The 21,400-nt window shown below is 36.0% G+C and overlaps 1 protein-coding gene and 1 pseudogene across 4 annotated transcripts in view; one reads left to right on the forward strand and one right to left on the reverse strand.

Annotated features, from left to right (window-relative positions):
- SEPTIN7 (septin 7) overlaps positions 1–21,400 on the forward strand; it is a 119,087-nt gene that overhangs the window by 59,468 nt on the left and 38,219 nt on the right. For all 4 annotated transcript variants that reach the window (XM_030308223.2, XM_030308222.2, XM_030308225.1 and 1 more), the window contains one exon: positions 9,118–9,224. In XM_030308223.2, coding sequence (XP_030164083.1) covers positions 9,118–9,224 — 107 coding nt within the window. The remainder of the gene's footprint in view (positions 1–9,117; positions 9,225–21,400) is intronic.
- Positions 7,376–7,904, reverse strand: LOC115509070 (annotated as a pseudogene).

Below are 21,400 nucleotides of genomic sequence, written 5' to 3' on the forward strand. Positions count from 1 at the left end.
TCATACACAGTATCATGCAATTCTTCATGAATCTTAGGAGTTTTCTTCAGCTTTAACTGGTACAACTTTTTGGAGAAAGTATCCTGTTTATCAGAATTGAAAATATACATATTCTTTGAATCCAAAATCTAATTTCTGGGAGTTTATGTGACAAATAGAAATAGCAGTATACAAAGATATAATTTGCAAGTTAACAGTACTTAAAGATATATATAGATACTTATTTTTATAGCATTATTTATAGGAACAAAAAAAAACGATCTTGCATGTGCGTTAAAAGGAAGGGATGAATAAATTATGGCTATAGTGTGGAGTATTGGACACTTACTAAGTTAAGGTAGCTCAACATGTTTTGATTGAAAAAGATGGCCATGATATGTTACATTTTTAAAAAGGAAATTACAGGGGCGCCCGGGTGGCTCAGTCAGTTAAGCATTAGGTCATGACCTTCAGCTTGGGTCATGATCTCATAGCTCGTGAGTGAGCCCCGTGTCGGGCTCTGTTCTGAAAGCTCAGAACCTGGAGCCTGCTTCAGATTCTGTGTTTGTCTCTGTCTAGCCCCCACCCCCCACTCTCGGTCTGTCTCTGTCTCCTTCAAAAATAAATAAACATTAAAAAAAATTTTTTAAAGGAAATTACAGTATAATATGTAATGAGTCAATTTTTATCTGTGAATTTAACCCATTCATATATATACATTCATGTTTACCCATGTGAAAGAGAAAGCATGGAAAATACACATTGAACTGATAACAGGATATTTTGAGAATTGCAGGAATTATTTGGAAGATATTTAAGGAAAAACTACATTTACTTTTTATTGTTGAATTTATACAAACATTAGGAGCATTTAAAATGTAATAGTTGAGGTGCGCCTGGGTGGCTCAGTCGGTTAAGTGTCCGACTTCAGCTCAGGTCATGATCTTATGGTCCGTGAGTTCAAGCCCTGCGTCAGGCTATGTGCTGACAGCTCAGAGCCTGGAGCCTGCTTCAGATTCTGTGTCTCCCTCATTCTCTGCCCCTCCCCTGCTCATGCTCTCTCTCTCTGTCTCAAAAATAAATAAAAACATTAAAAAAATTTTTTTTTAATGTAATAGTTGAGGGGCGCCTGGGTGACTCAGTAGGTTAAGCATCCGACTTTGGCTCAGGTCATGATCTCGCAGGTCTTGAGTTTGAGCCCTGTGTTGGGCTCTGGCCTGGAGCCTGCTTTGGATTGTGTGTCTCCCCCTCTCTCTGCCCCTTCCCCACTTGACTCTCTCTATCAAAAATAAATATTAAAATGTAATAGTTGAACTATAAAATAGATTAAAAAGTATATATACACATATGTGTATACCTAACACATACATATATGTACACATGCATGTATTACTCTTAATATTAAAAACTCGAAACATGGAAGTGGAACTTCAACAATTATTAACTCATGCCATTGACCCCATGCTACTGTTAGTGGCATTAAGTTCTTTCACACTGTTGCGCAGCTATCACCAACGACTGTTGATCTCTAGAACTTTTTCATCAGCCCAAACTGAAACTCCACATGCATTAAATAATAACTCTTCATTCTTCCTAGTCCCCTCTAACCACTATTCTACTTTCTGTCTCTTGAATTTGACTGTTGTAGGTACCTCATGTAAGTGGAGTCATAAAATAGTTATCCATTTGTGTCTCACCGATTTCTCTTACTATGATATGTTCAATGTTTATCTGTGTTGTAGTATATATCAGAATTTCATTCCTTTTTAAGGGCAAATAATATTTCATTGTATACATATATATACTTTGTTTATCCACTTATCCATTGATGGACATTTGGGTTTCCACTTTTTGATTATTGTGAATAATTAACGGTGCACATTGGTGTACAAATGTTCAGTTCTCTGCTTTCAGTTATTCTGGATATGTAATAGAAGTAGAATTGTTGGGTCATATGGTAATCATATGTTTAAATTTTTGATGGATTATCATACCATTTTCCACATTGGCTGTGCCATTTAGCATTCTCACCAGAATGCCTTAGGGGCTTCAATTTGTACATCCTCACTAATACTTTTTTTCTGTTTTTTGTGTTGTTTTTGTTTTTCTTTTGTTTTTTGTTAATAGCCATTGTAATGGACGTGAAATGATACTATTGTGGTTTTGATTTCCATTTCCCTGATGACTAGTAATGTTGAGCATCTCTTAATGTGTTTATTGGCCTTTAGTATATTGTCTTTGGAGAAATGTCTAGTCAAGACCTTTGCCCATTTTAAAATTGGATTTTTTTTTTTGTTTTTGAATTGTGGGAGTTTTATGTACTGGGAATATTAATCCCTTATCACACTTATGATATGCAAATATCTCCTATGGCTTATCTGATAGTTCCCTTTGATGCACAGAGGTTTAAATTTTGATGGTCAGTTTGTTTTTCTTTTGTTGCATGTCTTGATTCAAGGAAAGGTTCAAAAAATCATTGCCAAATCCAATGTCTTGTGTGTTTGTCCAGCTTTGGTATCAGGGTAATGCTGGCCAAATAGAATGAGTTTGTAAATGTTCTCTCTTCAGTTTTTTGGGAGAGTGTGAGGATGATTGGTGTTACTTCTGATATAAACGTGTTGTAGGGTTCACTAATGATGCCATTTGGTGTAAGGGCTTTTCTTTTTGAGGGAGGTTTTTGATTACTGATTCAGTTTACTGGTTATAGGTCTGTTCAGATTTTGTTTCTTTATGAGTTAGTCTTGGTTGTATATTTCTAATCTTTGTATTTCATCTAGGTTATCTAGTTTTTTGGCATACAGTTGTTCATAGTATTCTTTTTTTTTTTTAATTTTTTTAAATGTTTATTTATTTTTGTGAGAGAGAAAGAGCATGAGCAGAGGAGGGGCAGAGAGAGAGGGAGACACAGAATGCTAAGCAGACTTCAGGCTCTGAGCTGTCAGCACAGAGCCCAATGCGGGGCTCAAACCTACGAACCATGAGATCATGACCTGAGCCGAAATCGGACGCTCAACCGACTGAGCCACCCAGGCACCCCATAGTATTCTTATAATCCTTTTTATTTTGTAAACCACACTTCCTTTTCTGATTTTGGTAACTTGCGTTGTCTTTCATTTATTTTCAATCAGTCCAGCTAAAGCTTTGTTAATTTTGTTGATCTTTACCAAGAACCAACTTTTGGGTTTGTTGAGTTTTCTCTGTATTTCTATTATTTATTTGATTTGATTTATTTGACTGTTAATTTCAAATCTATTTTTGTGTGTTTACAGTTATAAATTCTCCTTAGCACTGATTTTTTCTGTATCTTAAGTTTTGGTATGTTGTTTTCATTTTCTTTTGTTTCATAGTATTTTCTAATTTCCCTTGTGATTTCTATTATGATCCATTAGTTTGAGTGTTGTTTAATTTTCACCTATTTGTTAATTTTTCCATTTTCCTTCTGTTTTTGATTTCTAGTTTCATTCCATTGTGATGGGCAAAGATACTTTGTATGAGTGTAGTCTTTTTAAATGTATTAAGACTTGTTTGGTTTTATGTTCAGTCTTGGAGCATGTTTCATGTGCACTTGAGGAAAATGTGTGTTCTGATGTTGGGTGTGATGTTTTGTCTATGTTTTTCAGGTCCGTTTGTTTTACAGCGTTGCTCAAATCCTCTGTTTATTTGTTTATCTTCTGTCTGGTCCTTTTTTTTTTTTTTTTTCCTTTATGTTTATTTTTGAGAGAGAGAGAGAGACAGAGGAGGAGGGGAAGGACAGAGAGAGGGAGACACAGAATCCAAAGCAGGTTCCAGGCTCCGAGCTGTCAGCACAGAGCCTGACATGGGGCTCGAACCCACGAACTGTGAGATCATAAGCTGAGCCAAAGTTGGACCCTTAACTGTCTGAGCCACCCAGGCACCCCTGTCTGGTCCTTCTATCCATTACTGAAAGTGAAGTATTGAAGTCTCCAACTAGTATTGTAAACTGTTTTCCCTTTCAGTTTTGTCAGTGTTTGCTTCATATATTTTGGTGTTTGGTGTATATATGTTTATAATTCTAATGTTGACTTTGTGAGTTTACCTTTTTATCAATGTATAATATCCTTTCTTTTTGTAACATTTTTTGACTTAAGTCTGTTTTGTCTGATATGAGTATAGTCACCTCACTTTTTGGTTACTGCTTACACAGAATATATTTATTAAACTTTTACTTTCACCTGTGCATGTGTGTATCTTACAGGTAGCATATTGTTCAATCATGTTTTTTAAGCAATTTTGGCAGTATGCCTTTGGAGAGTTTAATCCACTTGTTAAGTAACTACTGATAATGAAGAACTGAACTTTTGTCATTTTATTGTTTTTTTTCTGTCTTACAGCTTTTGTATATTCATTTCCTCATTTACTACCTTCTTTTGTGTTCAGTGGATTTTTTTGTAGTGCCACATAAATTCTTTCTCATTTCCTTTTTTTTTTTTTTTTTGTATATTCTATAGATATTTCCCTTGTGGCTATAGAGATTATATATAGCATCCTGTTATAATAATTTAATTTGAATTTATACCAACTTAATTTTATTTGTATACTTAAACTACTTGTAGATAGCCCTTCTCCCACTCTTTATTATTTTTTTTTTTTTCAACGTTTATTTTATTTTTTGGGACAGAGAGAGACAGAGCATGAACGGGGGAGGGGCAGAGAGAGAGGGAGACACAGAATCGGAAACATGCTCCAGGCTCTGAGCCATCAGCCCAGAGCCCGACGCGGGGCTCGAACTCACGGACCGCGAGATCGTGACCTGGCTGAAGTCAGACGCTTAACCGACTGCGCCACCCAGGCGCCCCTCCCACTCTTTATTATTGATGTCACAAACTATGTCTTTAAACATTGTGTACTCATTACCATAGATTTACAATTATTTTTTATTCATTTGTCTCTTAAATGTTACATAAAATGAAATGGAATTACAAACCAAAATTATGATTAATACTGGTTTGTATATTTGATCATGCATTTACCTTTACTGGAGATTTTTATATCTTCATTTGGCTCTGAGTTACTGTCTAGGGTCCTTTCCTTTTTACCTGAAGGACTCCCTTCTGTATTTCTTATAGAGTGTGAAATTAATGAATTTCCTTAGTTTTTGTTTATCTGGGAATATTTTACTTTCTACTTCAATTTCTGTTTTTTTTTAATTTTTTTTAACCTTTATTATTGAGAGACAGAGAGACACAGAGCGTGAGCAGGGGAGGGGTAGAGAGAGGGGGAGACATAGAATCCGAAGCAGGCTCCAGGCTCTGAGCTATCAGCACAGAGCCTGACGCGGGGCTTGAACTCACAAACTGCAGGATCATGACCTATGCTGAAGTTGGTTGCTCAACCAACTGAGCCACCCAGGTGTGCCCCTCTTCAGTTTCTAAGCACAGTTTTGCCAGATACAGAATTCTCAATTGACAGTTGTATTATCACACTGCCATCAGGCCTTCGAGTTTTCTACTGAGAAATTGGCTAAAATCTTACTGGGGATTCCTTCTGTGTGTTATGTTGCTCCTCTCTTGCTGTTTTTAGGATTCTCTGTCTTTGGCTTTCATCAGTTTGTCTCAGCGTTGGTCATCATGTGCTTATCCTGCTATGAGTTTGTTGAGATTCTTGGATTTGTAGTTTTATGCCTTTCATCAAATTTGGAAAAATTTTTGGTTTTTTTTTTCCCCTCCATTATCTCTGATCTTTTCTCATTCTTTCTTTTTTTAATGTTTATTTTTGAGAGAAAGAGAGAGCATAAGCAGGGGAGGGGTCAGAGAGAGAGAGGTGGGGGAGAGAGGATCCGAAGCACGCTCTGCACCGACAGATCCTGATGCAGGGTTCAAACTCAAGAACTGTGAGATCATGACCTCAGCTGAAGTCGGATGCTTAACCAAGAGAGCCACCCTGGCACCCCTCATTCTTTTTCCTGAAACTCCCATGACTGGTCCATAGATCGTGTCCCATGAATCCTTTAAGCTGTGTTTACTTCTTTTTTCTTTCTTTTCCTTAGACTCAGTCATTTTATTTGTCCTGTCTTCAAGTTTTCAGATTCTTTCTTCAGCCTGCTTAATTCTGCTATGGAACCTCATTAGTGAATTTCTCAATTCAATTATTGTATTTTTCAGCTCCAGAATTTTTGTTCGGTTCCTTTTTACAATTTCTTGATTTTTAAAGTCCTCATCTAAGTAAAGCCAATATTTGTGCTGCTTCGGGCATGGTTCCTGGGAATTTGTTTTGTTCCTTTCTCTGGGCTTTGTTTTTTCTTCTTCTTTGCATGCCTTGTGATTTTTGTTGTTGAAAATGTGCATTTGGAGAAACAGTCACCTTCCCAGTCTTTGCAGACTGGCTATATGTCAGGGCATTCATCTGATGATTAGCTGGGCATGTTCTGAGCCTAGAGATCAGCTTTCACTTAAAGTTTGGCCTGGACCTATTTGTGGTTTCTCAATTCCCTCTGTGTACATGGCTGCTTTTAACTTCTTAATTGTCCAAAGTGTCTCACTCTAGCAGATCCTCAGGGCCTTAAGTAGTCTATCTGTACACCCATAATTTTCTGCTCTAGGTACCCATGGGTTTGTAGTCCCCTTTCAACTTTCAGCATTGGAGTCCAGTGCTTCTTCCACCTAAAATTGCAATTAGATAAGACAGGGACCAGACCCTCTGGCAGACCCTAGAGAGGTTAGAATGTTTTAAGTAAAGTTGGTTCTATGCCTTCTGGTTTGAGGGAAGGATGTCGAACTGTGCTGCTATCTCCTTGAGACCCAGATGTACCATATAGATAAAAAAGCAATAACAAATGAAAATGACATGAACTTTACTATTCATGGCATTGTATCGACTGGGCATTTATTTGCTTGGTTGCCGTAAATCTTTGACTTTTTCCAGAGCTCCTGTAGGATTAATTAATCCAGTTTCTGTGAGGGTTTGGAACTTCTTAGTCGTTTTGCTGATGCCAGTCAAGAATGCTTTTTAAATTATAAAAGTAAAATAAAGGTAGTGAAGGAAATTTAAAGCACAGAGAAATGTAGAAAGCTAAGAAAAAAATCTTAACTGCAACCACTATTAACATTTTGATGTGTTGCCTTTCAGGCTTTTTTCCCCCTTCATCTTTACTTTATTTTGTCCTACTTCCTCTTGTTCCTCTACCCCTTACCACCAAACAAACTAACTAACTAACTAACTAAATAAATAAATAAATAAAGTCTAAACATAGTTTTAGTCAGTGCAGTGTTAATTTTTTAATATAGTGTACTTTTACATTTAACATCCCAAAATATTTATACAAGTACTCATTTCTCATTTATGCTTCTAAATAAGAAAAGTGTTTAATATATATATATTAATATTATATTATAATTAATATTATATAATTATATATTATATATATAATTATATATTATTAGATTTGTCCATAGTCAGCAGTGATGATCTTGCTGGTCTTGTCATTCGTGGACCCAAAGGGTTTCATGGCTTCCACAACATTCATATCCTCTTTCACCTTGCCAAAGGCTTGCCATCCAACCACTTGCTATCCAACATGCTTGCCATCCAACCACTCAGTATTGGCAGTGCAGATGAAAAACTGGGAAGCGTTTGCATTGGGTTTAGCACTTGCTATGGATAAGATGCCAGGACCCATGTGCTTCAAGGTGAAATTTTCATCATCAAATTTCTCCCCCTAGATGGACTTGCCACCAGTGCCATTATGGCATAAAAAGTCACCATCCTGGCACATACATCCTAGAATAATCCTGTGAAAGCAGGGACCTTTATAACCAAATCCTTTCTCTCCAGTGCTCAGAGCATGTAAGTTCTCTGCTGTCTTTGGTACTTTATCTGCAAGCAGCTCGAAAGAGATGGCAGCCCAAGGGTTCGCTGTCCATCGCAATGTCAGAGAACACAGTGGAGTTGACCATCGCTGGGCAATTCAGGTAGCTCTAGGGCAGCAGTGTCTACAAGGCCTAGATATTTCCAATTTTCCTCATGTGCTTGGGTTTTATTCGAGTCTTTACTCCTTTATTCATTATATGAGTTAAGAAAGAAGCGGTTATGAAGAACCTACGATTTTTTTTCCTTCGTCTTAGAAATTTCTGTAATTTTTACATCTAGAAAAAAATGACATCCCTTCATTCATATGACATCCCCTCATTGTTGTAAGCCCCAACAACCAGAATGAATCTTACCTTTCTTGAGAGTCATTATAAAACTATCAACCTAGACAGAAATAGTAAGGTTAATATTTTGACATCAGTTATTTAGGCTAAAGGTGCCTATTAAGCTAACTGCTAGATTCTTTAACTTTTGCTGTATTCATGAATAATTATAGTATTATTTTTAATTTATTTAACCTTGTATTATGTATATCTTGAAGTTATTTATATTTTCGCAAAAATTAACTATATATTTGGTGTGTTATACCAAACTTGACATGGACAGTCAAAGGAGCATATGTCAATCTTAGTGGAAGTTGTGTCCTACCTTCCTCCATTCCTGCCTCCTACCTCAATCAGAAGTACTATAAAAAAGTCATTACCTAGGATGTTTTTGGAATATGGTTTACGGAAAGGTACCCCTTACACTTAGGCTGATTGATATATGAGTGAATAAGTTGGAAATACTTTTTGTGGGTCCCTTTTATGTTAAGATACATTGTGATTAAGTTTTCTTTTCATTAACAGATTTCTACTTTTTATAGGTGTATGATTTATTTTTGGGTCATTAATTAATTATTGACTTAATAAATGTTTACACCTAACTTCTTTTATGCTTTATTGTACTGAAGCAGCAATATATAATCCAACTTGAATGTTTCTTTCATGACTAGCTTTTGGTGTCTAGGAATATGTTACTGTTAAAAGTGGAGAATATTGTATTAGATAAATTACTTTTAAAGAACACAGATTGTAGAATTTACAGATCTAAAAAGAATTGTTGGAAACTTTAGTCTACTTTGATAGAGAACAAAATGAAGACAAAGAACTTATTCTAATTGGGAGTCTTTATAGTATGTTTTCTAACGTTACTTCTTTGTTCCACCAAGAACTGCTTGCTTAAAGCAAGTTTGATTATAGTATTGGTTGAATATTTAAGGTTGACAAAGTGACTGAATTTAACACATTTCCTCCCCACCATTTCTTTTAGGTGAATCTGGACTGGGGAAGTCAACATTAATCAACTCATTATTCCTCACAGATTTATATTCTCCAGAGTATCCAGGTCCATCTCATAGAATAAAAAAGACTGTACAGGTATGTATGCTATAATTGATGATAAGCTGGAGTAATAGTAACACACTCAAAACACATGCTATAACTTTTATTATGCTTCCCTAGAGATAGGTTTTATATTTGGTTTCAGCCGATATAAAGTGGTAAATATGATGGTTGGTTAAAAGGAGAGAGAGCAAGCACAGGTAATTAGAGAAATTGTCTTGATTAGACCTTCTAAATTTGTCCCTAGGAGTCTCCTAGAGATTATACTGGGATGTAGTAAATAACACCCTAGAGTTATGCTGTCCAACATGGTAGCTACTTGCCATATTTAGCTATTTTGAGTTTGAATAAAATTAATTAAAATTTAAAATTCAGTTTCTTAGTTACACCAGCCACATTTCAAGTACTCAATAGACATATGTGGCAGGTGGTTACCATTTTGGGAAATATAGGTGTATTTCCACTATTGCATAATGTTCTGTTGGACAGTGTAGAGAAAACATGATTTGTGGAGAAGCCATTATTATTTAATATTGTGTTCTGTATTAGTGGCGTAGTACCACATGATAGTTGAATGGCAGTAGCAATTTGTTATGTTGTACTTCACAGTCTTTAATGTGCATTCAGGTCACCTTGGGGAGCTTGTTAAATTTAGTCCCTGTGTTAGTAGGTTTGAGGTGGACTGAGATTTTGCATTTCTGACAAAATCTTAGGTGATGCTGATACTGCTGACCCATAGACCACACTTCATATGATAGAATAATCTAGGCTCCAGATCTGTACTGTCCAGTACAGTAGCCAGTAGCCACATGTGCTTGTTGAACTCTTAAAATGTAGATAGTCCAAATGGAGATGTTATGCAATATAAAATACATCCCAGGTTTTGACAGTTTAGTATGTAAAAAAGAATATAAAGGATCCCATTAATAATTGTTTACATTTTGCAATGATAATATTTTGGTTATATTAAAGTACACTAATTTCACTTGTTATTTTTAAAATGGCTCCTGAAAGTTTTAAGTTACTTACACGGCTCACGTTACATTTTTCTTGGACAGCACTCCTCTAAACTATTGAGTGAAGAAATTGTTGGTGGATTGATGGCAGTAGTAATACATAACACATAAGCAAAGAGGAAAGGAGTGAACAATTCTGGCTGGAGCAGGCTTTATTAAGGCTGGGGCTGGATTTGAAGGATTGGTAGTGATTAGCCTAATGCATAAGGTGGAAGGACAGCCTAGAATTTCTGGATAGAAACTTATGTATATCATACTATAAGATGCAGTTTAGTAATTAGATCCCTAAGAAGTAATTCTGTGAAGTGAATCTTCTGTTTCTTTTTTTTTTTTTTTTTTACAGTTTTTCTCTGTTTCAAGATTTTTTTTCTGTATCCTTCCTAGAGCTTGAAATTTCACATTACTTACAAAAATGTTTTCTGAAAACTTGACACTAAATTGTTTATTTATTTGATGATCAGTGTTGGCCATTTCAACCCTGAGCAAGAAGAGAAACTTTTAATTTAGGTGTTTAAACTCGAGATAAAGAAACTGTGTATGTAGAAATGTTAAAGGAGCCCTTCAGTGTAGATTCCTAAGTTCAAGAATATTTAGTCTAAAATATGTTGGATCTTAATGCTCATGTACCTGCCAGTAGTGTTTTTGGTAATTCCTGCTGGTGAGGAAATTTTCTGAATCCTCTTTGTAGTTCTGGTGTGTTGTGTAATGCCAGGTTCACATTAGTAAGTCATTAACGTCTTCCAGGTACTATTCCAAGCAATTTAGGTGCATTAACTTATTTAATTCTTACAACGACTTTAAGAGGTAAGTAGTAGTATTACCCCCATTGTATGAATGTGGAAATTTAGGTGTGGATATGGCCATATCCCCGAGATCACGTAGTTGGAGTGACAGAACTAGGGTACAAATCTAAACAGTCTGGTTTAGTATGTATCCTATCAAGCTGTACTGTCCCTATACTACTGATACTTAGTACGTGCTGGTTTCATAGGTTAACCAGTTCTTAACAGGTCAGTTAGCTTTCCTTTACTGCATCTCCCTTTTTAATAACGTTTCATCCAGCAAATTGTCAGGTGTTTTTTTGTTTGTTTTTTATTTTTTCACCTTTTGCTCTAAAAATCTTACATAAGGAAATAGCTTTCCCAATTAGGCAATTTAGACAAAATTATTTGGTCAGAGGGGCACCTGGGTGGCTCAGTCGGTTGAGCATCCAACTCGTGATTTCAGCTCAGGTCATGGTCCCAGGATTGTGGGATCGAGCCCCGCATTAGACCCTGTGCTGAGACTGGAGCTTGCTTTAGATTCTCTCTGTTCCTCTCTCTCTGCCCTTCCCCTGCTCACGTGTGTGTTCTGTCTCTCAAAAAAATGATTTGATCAGTGAAGTCCTCTCTTCATCATAATTATTAATATATGAAAGTAGTTAAAATAACATAGAAAATGCCTCTATAAGCTATAAGGCTGATTGATCTGATGCTAACTGGTAAGGGATACTTAAGAGAAGGGATTTTTTGTTTTTTACGTTTTAAATCTCAAATGGTACACCATAATGTTTGCTGTTACTTGTAAGGTTTGAATTTGCAGTCTGGACGCTGGAGGGTATTGACTTCCCTTTAAATTTTAGGCTTGAAATTCCAATAAACTACTGGTGGGTGGTTGATCGAAGCCAATCAACTCATGAAAATTTTGTGCCTTACCATGTTTTATTTTATTTTGTTTAATAAAGAGAGAAGAACAATATTTTAGCTTGCTTGATTCATACAATGCAGTGATTTTTGCCAGTGTCTGAACAGATGAAAGTATCAGCATTTGCAATCTCAGAAATTCAACACATAGAAAGAAATCTAGCTTGTCATACTCTGTAGTGAAGTATTTGCTCAAATAGTGAGAAATTGCTTGTGATGTAGTTATGACTGTGCTTATTCTGTAATGGTCCACATATTGCAAAATGGATATTAAATAGGATTCATTGTCAAACTGTCATCAGTGATTCTCCTTATTGTAAGACTGAATATTTTTTCTTTTCCCTTTTTATTATATCTTCTCAGTTTTATGCAGTGAGCATGCTTTTATAATTTTTTTAAAAAATGCCTTTCAGAAAAGAATATAATACCAAAAGATAAAAAGTAGCTCTGGGGAATAAGATTCATATTAAGAATTGGTTCTCAGTCAGTTCAGCAAAATCTCTCCCCTAAAAGTTCTTAATGCCAAAAATAAATTTGCCAAACAAATCAGCAAATTTATCAAAAATACTGACAGACTATGTGGTATTGTCTACCCTAAACCAGTTGCTTAGACCAAAAAACTTGGAGCCATCCTTAACTCCTTTTTACTCTCTACTTCCGCATGCAGTCCATCAATAAATCCTGTTACTTCTGCTTTCACAATATATCCACAATCCTACCACTTTGCTAGTACCACTCCTATCCAGGCTCCATCATTTCTCTTCCTAGATATAACAACCTAATTCACTTCTCTGACTGTGATCGTCGGCCACTGCCCCAATCTTTTTAACAAAACAGTAAGTATCTTCTCTTACAATGTAAATCAGATCCTTTTGAACCTCTGTTCAAAACTCTTCAGTGGCTTTCCATCTCAGAGCAAGGCTGGAGTCCTTACAGTATCTAGAGGACCTTATAAGATTTGCCCTCACCCCTCTCTGTAACCTATTTCCCGCACTTTTCCACTTTTGGCTTATTCTGCTCTGACTAAACCAACATCCTTGCTGTTCTGTGAACAGGCCAATCCTACTTTCTACCTCAGGGCTCTTCCACATCTTGTTTCTCTGCCTTCAGTGTTCTTCCCTGAGATTTCCTGATGGCTTGCTCCCTAACTTTCATCAATTCTCTGCATAAATGCTGCTTTTTCAGTGAGGCCTTGTCTGGCACCCTATAAACTCCTTCCGGGCCCTACCTTGGCTCTAAATGTATTAAGTTCTGTGAAGGTAGCAACTTCATCTTATTCACTGTAAGCTCATTTCTTAGAACTGCATCTGAAAACTGCATCCAATATTAATGAATGATTGAACAAACAATTTAAAAAATGTATGTGACTTGGTGTTTAGTTGGGATATTTTGAATTTCAGGATCTTTGAAGTTTTGTTAATCTTTTCTTCTTGGTTCATGATGTTTTATAAATCACTATTTAGAAAAAGTGAAATAATTTTAAATTTGAGAATTTTTGAGGTTTTTAATTTGACAATTATTTTATTGTTTTTTAAAAATTTTTTTCAATGTTTATTTATCTTTGAGAGAGACAGAGAGAGACAGAGTGTGAGCGGAGGAGAGGCAGAGAGAGGGGGAGACACAGAATCCAAAACAGGCTCCAGGTTCTGAGCTGTCCGCACAGAGCCCGACGCTGGCCCGAACTCACAAACCAGGAGATCATGACCCGAGCCGAAGGCAGACGCTTAACCAACTGACCCACCCAGGCGCCCCAATTTGACAATTTTTTTTTAAAGTTTTGTTGGTTATTTACATTTTTTTCTTGAGCAGAATTTTTAAAAATTATTAAATTAATATGTGGCTTTACACAAAAAGGCATAAATTTTAACTTAAAGCTTGATGAACTTTTGTATATGTATCCATATATCCAGGTAATTACCACCTAGATTAAGATATTATAGTACATTTCTAGCACCCCAGAAGGCTTCCTTGTGCCTCTCAGTATTACACCAAACCCCAAATATAAATAGCTTTCTGACTTCTGTTTCCATAGATTAATTTTGCCTGTTCTTGAATTTCTTTTAGACGCTATACTCTTTTGTGTCTGATTTTTTTCACTGAAGACTATATCTGTGGTATTTGTCCATGTTGTGTACTGTAGTTTTCATTGTTGTATAATATACCATTGTATGAATATATCTCAAATTATATTCTATTGTAGGTAAGCATTTGGGTTTTCTTTCTTTCTTTTTTTTTTTTTTTTACCAATATGAATATTTTTGTACATTGTTTTAGTGGACCTAGGGACTCATTTCTGTTGTGTGTCTGTGCATATTAATATAAAGGTATTTTATTGTTTCAGTTAATTTGCTTTCATATAAGATTGAACATGTCTTCTGTACTTATTAACTGTTCAGATTTCATTGAAGTGTTTTGACCATCTTAATATTTCCTATCTTTTTCTCTTTGATTTGGAGGAGTTTCTTATCTAGATAATTGTCCCTTATATTTCATACATTCAGGATAATTTCTCTCAGGCCAGCATCTGTTAAAGACAGTGCGAGAGGCGCTTTGTTAGAATTCTTTTTACATTTGCCTGTCTCCAAAATAATTCTGTTTAAACTCACTTTACCTTCTCTTAAGGTAACATTTTGAAAGTGTTCTCTTCTATTGTGAACATCTTCCCAACTCTCTCTCTGTCTCTCTCTGAAAACAAAAGAGTAATCAGGGCTTGAGAGTATCTATAGTAAGATTTTTAAAACAAAGTCCTGTGTACTACTATTGAATTTCCTTTTTACCAAAAGTAAGACCTATAACATCTGAGAACTAGATGGATTCTCACTAGAATCCCAGAGAAGTACCCTTTCCTGACTGCACCATGGAAGTATTCCTTGATATACTGGAAACAAGTTCAAGATCCTCTAAACTCTTTTCTTCACTTACCCAGGAGAGAACATAACATGTTCTGAGTCATTCAGTGGATTTAGAAAATAGAATATAGTTTTCTTTTACAGTTGAATGACTCTTCACCAAGTCCCAAAATGTAGCAGATAATCTCCTTTGGAAGCTCATAAATTCTTTCATTGGAGACTGGTCAGAAGTATTACATCTCAGCCCAGACATTTAAGACCAGGAGAAACATAAAATCATGAGTTTCAAAAAACAAATGTCTACAATTTCCCTGACCTGAAAGCTGTCTGGACCACTTCCAACTGTAAAAAAAAAAAAAAAAAAAAAAAAAAAAAAAAAAAAAAAAAAAAAGACAAAAAGAAAAATCCTGTGATGTAGCCAAATAGGGAGTGAAATTTTAATAAAGACCGTGATCTCATAATCTCCTCCCTGAGTATTTTTTACTTATAAGAGACTTGTATCATTAATAAGAAATTCCTTCACATTTGCAGTCTTGGAATGAAGGAGAAGCTGTCTACATTGGACAGAGAGATGGTTCTGAGCTTCCTCTGTATCAAAGGTTCTGATTTGAATGAAGTTTTCAATATTAAATAGAAGTCCTTTGGGATTGATTCCCAGTGTGTTGTCGTGAGCCTCAGGACTCTGGCTCTGCAGCTCCAAATGTGAGCCAACACTCTAGTTCCAGAGTTCTTTATACCAGTGGTTTCCAGACTTGAGAGTCCATCACTGGAAGACTTGCTAAAACAGCTTACTGAGTCCCTCTCCCCAGAGTTTGCTCTTCAGTGGGTTTGAGGCAGGACTCAGAGAATTCATATTTCTAATAAGTTTCCAGACTATGCAGCTGCCAGTCAGGATACTACGCTTTGAGAATGAGTGCTCTGTAGTCTTTCTAGCCTGATACAGACTGATTTCATCCTGTATTTCTGGGAAGATTTTAGAGAGGGTACTGTTTATCCTTAGTTCTTTCAGAATATTTCACATTGAATGAAATAGTACCATATTTTCTGTTTTTATTCATATATTTTTTTGTTAATAGACTAAGATGAAGTGATAGAAAAAATGGAACGTTTGTTCCACTTCATGTTCCAATCTCAAATAAGGTCCTTAGATTAACAAAGTTTTAAGAAAAATATTACATACAATGATGCATGTACAGTAGTAACTTTTATAATATTGTTATATTTGAAAATTTTTGGATCATATGTCAAGTCAGTTGAAAGGTTGCCAGCTATCTCCAAGGGAAAAACTGCCCTTTATTCTGGGATTAAATCAGTTCTAGTTTCTTTTGTGAAATGAGAGTGTTAGATTTTTTTTTTTTTTTTAAGTTCTTAGTTGGCAACCTTATATTGGTCCCCTTTAAAATTTTTTTCTTGGGGCGGGGGTGCCTGGGTGGCTCATTCAGTTAAGTGGCTACTTCTACTCAGGTCATGATCTTGTGGTTTGTGAGTTTGAGCTCCACATCGGGCTCTGGGCTGACAGCTCAGAGCCTGGAGACTGCTTCAGATTCTGTGTCTCCCTCTTTCTCTGCTCCTCCCCTGCTCGCACTCAATCAATCAATCTCTCTCTCTCTCTCTCTCTCTCTCTCTCAAAAATAAATAAACATTAAGAAAATTAAAACTTTTTTCTTGGGGTGCCTGGGTGGCTCAGTCAGTTAAGCATCTGACTCTTAATTTCAGCTCAGGTCCTGATCTTGCGATTTGTGAGATCAAGCCCCATGGGCTCTGTGCTGACAGTGTGGAGCCTGGTTGGGATTCATTCATTCTCATTCTGTCTCTCTCCCCTCAACCCACTCAAGTGTGTGTGCATACACTGTCTCTCAAATAAACTTAAAAAACCCTTGTTTTTCTTGGTTTGGAAAGTCCTCAAAATCACTATTGCAAATTAAATGGCTACAAAAATTTTAGAGGTGAAAACAGGTGAAAGCAATGAATCCTATCCTATCCCTAGGATAACATTTTATAGACTCCTTGAGACATTTTGATAAAGCCCAATTAGGAAACTCTCTTGTTGGTGTTGGTCCAATATTGATAGTTTTTTAAAGCATTCACGGGACAGACATTTGAATATCTTACTCCAGGTTTGGTGGCTACAGTGATGATGGACACGATCAAATTTCTTAACGATCTCGCAATCACATGATTTAGTGAGAATATTGCTGCTGTAATGTGTAATAGAGGTTACCTTGGCAAGGTAGATTTTAGTGAAGTAGTAGGAATGGAGGGCAAGATGGCAGTGGATTGAAAAGGGATAGTAAATGAGGTCGTGAAGATGGGATGGCTGTGAAGAAAAGGATAAGAGGGAATACCTGGAGGTTGAGTGTAGGGTACTGAGAGAGTTGTTTGGTTTTTATTTCCAAAAAAGACCTGAGAATGTTTATATCCAATGGAGAATCAATCCCTAAGAGATGAGAGGTTGAAAATAAACTGGAAATAGTCTAAATGGTTGTCAACATGACTCTGAAATGGAGTGATCACATCCCTGGTATATATTGAGAAATGAGCCTCAGGAAGAAAGGGATCTGTTCATCGGAACAGAAGGAAAGACTGTTGCATCAAACAAATAGAGGATGCTCTTGTCTTCATCTAGAGATGAGGTACTTTGCTGAGCGTGGTTGGAGAGATAGTAACATAGAGCTAGAGAAGAGCCATTCTGGGAAATGAAAGAGGCATGGGACTAGTGAGCACATAAAAGCATCATTGGAGGGGCGCCTGGGTGGCGCAGTCGGTTAAGCGTCCGACTTCAGCCAGGTCACTATCTTGCGGTCCGTGAGTTCGAGCCCCGCGTCGGGCTCTGGGCTGATGGCTCGGAGCCTGGAGCCTGTTTCCGATTCTGTGTCTCCCTCTCTCTCTGCCCCTCCCCCGTTCATGCTCTGTCTCTCTCTGTCCCCAAAAAAATAAATAAACGTTGGAAAAGCATCATTGGATAGCAGGGAAATTCCTGTCAAATTGAAGTTCATAAATTTTGTGTAACAAAGAAATCTGGGCTGGAAAAGAAAAAGAAATAAAGGGTTTAGGAGGGGGGTTGCTAATAGAAAATGAAAAGGACAAGACATTTAAGATCTCAATTTAGGGAGGTGCAGGGGATTGAGGTGTAGTGATTTAGTGTAGCAGGCAGAATTCGAATCTTTGGATCAACTTTATTAATAAACTAGGTTTGGGTCTTGATGAGAAGTAGTCTTTAGGCATAACTATTCTACTATTGGTCATTGCCTCTTAGTTTCTTGTGGAACATAATGAAGTATCTAAGATGATACTTATCTTCTCAGCCATTAAATAGAGTAGGTAGTGTTTGTGTTTGAGTAAGTGGAGTATCTCAGGCTGTTTAAGTCTCTTGTTCCACGTCTCTGCAGAGCTTTGGCTGTAATGCCACCTCCTGAGCAAGTTTAGGTATAGAGGTAACTCCTGACAAAATTTTAACCCTCTCCTTGAAATTTAATACAGTTAAATTGAGTAACACTTTTTATTTACCTTAACAAATAGCTCTTAAACATTGGTTAGAAAACTTCAGTTATTTAACAGTCTTTTAAAAATGAAAGAAATGAAGCTATGGAAACACTGAAGGTTTGAGTTTGTTGTTGTTGTTTTTTTCCCCTCAGATTGGAAAACTGAACAATATTAGAAAAAAGAATGCCTTACATTTCTGGGAGTTAGGAGTCCAAAAGAGGCCTCAGTAAATTAATTATACATAAACAATATAATGGGCTTTAGTTTTATTTTTCAGAAAGAAACGTAATTGAAAATGCCCTTGATTCATTCCTTCAGCATTAAATTATGCATTTAATGTTAGAGAACTTTTGAGTGATGCCATAAAATATGCTTATGTGACCTGCTTAAGTAAAGTGCATGGGAAAATGGCCATTTGGAATAGATTTCTTAAGACAAGTTTGAAATTCCTGAACTTGAACTAATTTGTTTTCCATGGATCCCATGAGGATACTTGCAAAACCAGATGATAGGATACAGTCAGATCCTGTGAATGGCACTAGTTTACAGTTATGTTTTCTGGATCTCTTCCATATGTTGCCTTCTTTGTATTTGACCATGTATGGATACAAAGAATCTCATAGGCCAGAAAAGTGGCTTTTATAAACAGACTCTTTAAAGTACAGATCTTAATTTTTCTTACGTCCATAAACAATTAAGTTGTTAAACTGATTATAAAAATAAAAAGGAAACAACGGTCTTAAAATATAAGCTGGTATGGTGTGTGATTAGTATACAACCTATTACTGAAGATAGAAATGGCCTTTGCTTAGTAACAAGGGAACCAAAAGTGGTTTGGGATAAAATTGGGGAGATGATTCATGTAGAACAATTATATCCTGCATCAATTTCTAATATATAGTACTATGTCATTTAAAAGAATTATTAAGTAAAGGGTAGTTTGATTACTTTGGGTAGTTCTGCTTCAGTGACCATTAATGAATAACCTATTTTTATGACGGAGAGGGAAGCCAATTCAAGATATATCAAGATGTTGCATTTGACCAGATTGTCCTTTAAAAAAAAATTTATATAATGACAAATAACTAGATTGTCCTTTAACTAGAGGACAACCATTTTTTATTTTTATAAGATATGAACTTTGTAAGCCACATAACACATCTTTTTTTTTTTTTTTTTTTTTTTTTTTTTTAGTTTTGATAATCTAACACTGATGAGTCTGATTATTTCCTCATTTTGCCTTCCTCATAAGAGTAACCTGGTATCAGACTACCGGTATTATCTTAGCTATGTGGTATGAAACAGTGGTCTCCTATGCAATGCACATCCATTGTTGGTGCTGAAAATGGTCAGAAAGCATTAAGAACCCTATTTATTGATGTTTACTTTTTTAATCTAGAGAGAATTAATACTGTTAATACTTATTAACAGATTTCCAATTGTATATATTTGGTAGATAAATAAATACATTTGGGATGTTCAAAATTTTCACCAATAGTTCTACAAGGATTAAAGCAGTTTAGTAAAGAGCATTGGTATAAAAGATAAGACCTTTGCCTCTTATTTGTCTAAAAGATTAGAAGTCCCTCCATAGACATGCATATCCAAATCTCAGGCAGTGTTTTCAGTGTTAACAGTTTTTTTACATGATTTTTTTTAACAAAATAACTTGATTGCTATCGACCTGCACTGTCCAATCCAGTGTCACTAAGCTACATGTGGCTATTTAAGCTAATTCAAATTAAATAAACATTCAGCTCCTCAGTTGCTCTAGTCACGTTTCAAGGGCTAAGTAGCCACATGGGCAAGCATCTAATGTATTGGACAGTGAGGGTACAGAACTTTTGCATCATCTCAGAAGGTTCTATTGGACAGTGCTGCTACAGACTTTCCTACTCAGTAGTCTTAGTCTCAGTTCCTTGGTCTCTTCATACCTCAGCCAGCCTCTGTAAGAACATGTCAAAAGGGAATGGAAAGACATCATTTCTGTAAGCCTGAAAGGTATACCCAAATTTTTCTACCTAGAAATTAGAAATTTTCCTTTCCATACTCTGTTAGCAGACATAAATAGTTGAAGTTGCTTTTCACATATTGATGATTACATTTTTTCCTTAAGTCTAGAAGTACTTAATTCATACCGTCTTATGGCAATTAATATTTAAAGTTTGAATCTAATTCTTCCCTCTTAAATTAGCCTACCAACGTACCTAGAGCCTCTAGTCCTAGTAAGCCCTTGATGTAAATGTACATTGAGGGGTGCCTGGGTGGCTCAGTCAGTTGAGCGTCCGACTCTTGATTTTGTCTCAGTTCATCATCTCAGGGCTGTGGGATCGAGCTCTATGTTGGTCTCTGCTGAGCTTGGAACCTGCTTAAGATTCTCTCTTTCTCTCTCTCTCTCTCCCCCCTTCGCTCCCCCTCTCCCCCATTTGTGTATGTGCATGCTCTCTCTCTCTCTAAAAAGATAAATAAATAAAATTAAATTTAAAAAAATAATAAAAGTGTGCATCAGATGAAAGCCTGTGTTTTTCTGGGGTCATTATTCCCCTTTTCTGTTTAAATCCATGTTTACTTTATCTAGCAGCAGCATATGCCCAAGATGAATGACTTACATGTTCTGATGCAGAGTTTGGGGTTACAGAAAATCTTAGATTGTAGGAGGAATTGTTGTTATTGTTCAAGTCTAATACCCTTTCTCAAATAGAACATTCTTACAAATTGTAAAGAGAACCAAAGATTTTAATCAGAGGTAGTAGGATTTTTTGTTTTTTTTTTTCAGTGCCTGGACCTTTGCTGATCATTTTGGTATAAATGTGAAATATAACATTTGAGAAGAGAGTTGGATCTTAGCCATAACATAAACACAAGTGTAAATAATTATGGTCATACTGAGAAAGATTTGGGAATGTAATAAGTTCACTTGAGTAATTGGTTTGGACCAAACTAGATGGAAATAGTTCAGAAAAGCATTTACTGTAAATGGTAGATTAGATGTACTTGTTTGGTTAATTGCATTTGATTTCTATGAATCACTGAATCATTTAAGCATATTGTTTATTTGTGTTGTTAGACACACATTAGATCATATAGGCATTGTATGGCTTTAGTGACTATTACTATTTTATCAGTTCCCATTTTCCTTCTTTATGTCAACTATACGCCATAAACCCACTACTTACATATGT

Source organism: Lynx canadensis, chromosome A2, assembly GCF_007474595.2.
Source record: "Lynx canadensis isolate LIC74 chromosome A2, mLynCan4.pri.v2, whole genome shotgun sequence".
In the NCBI taxonomy this organism is placed as follows: domain Eukaryota; kingdom Metazoa; phylum Chordata; class Mammalia; order Carnivora; family Felidae; genus Lynx; species Lynx canadensis.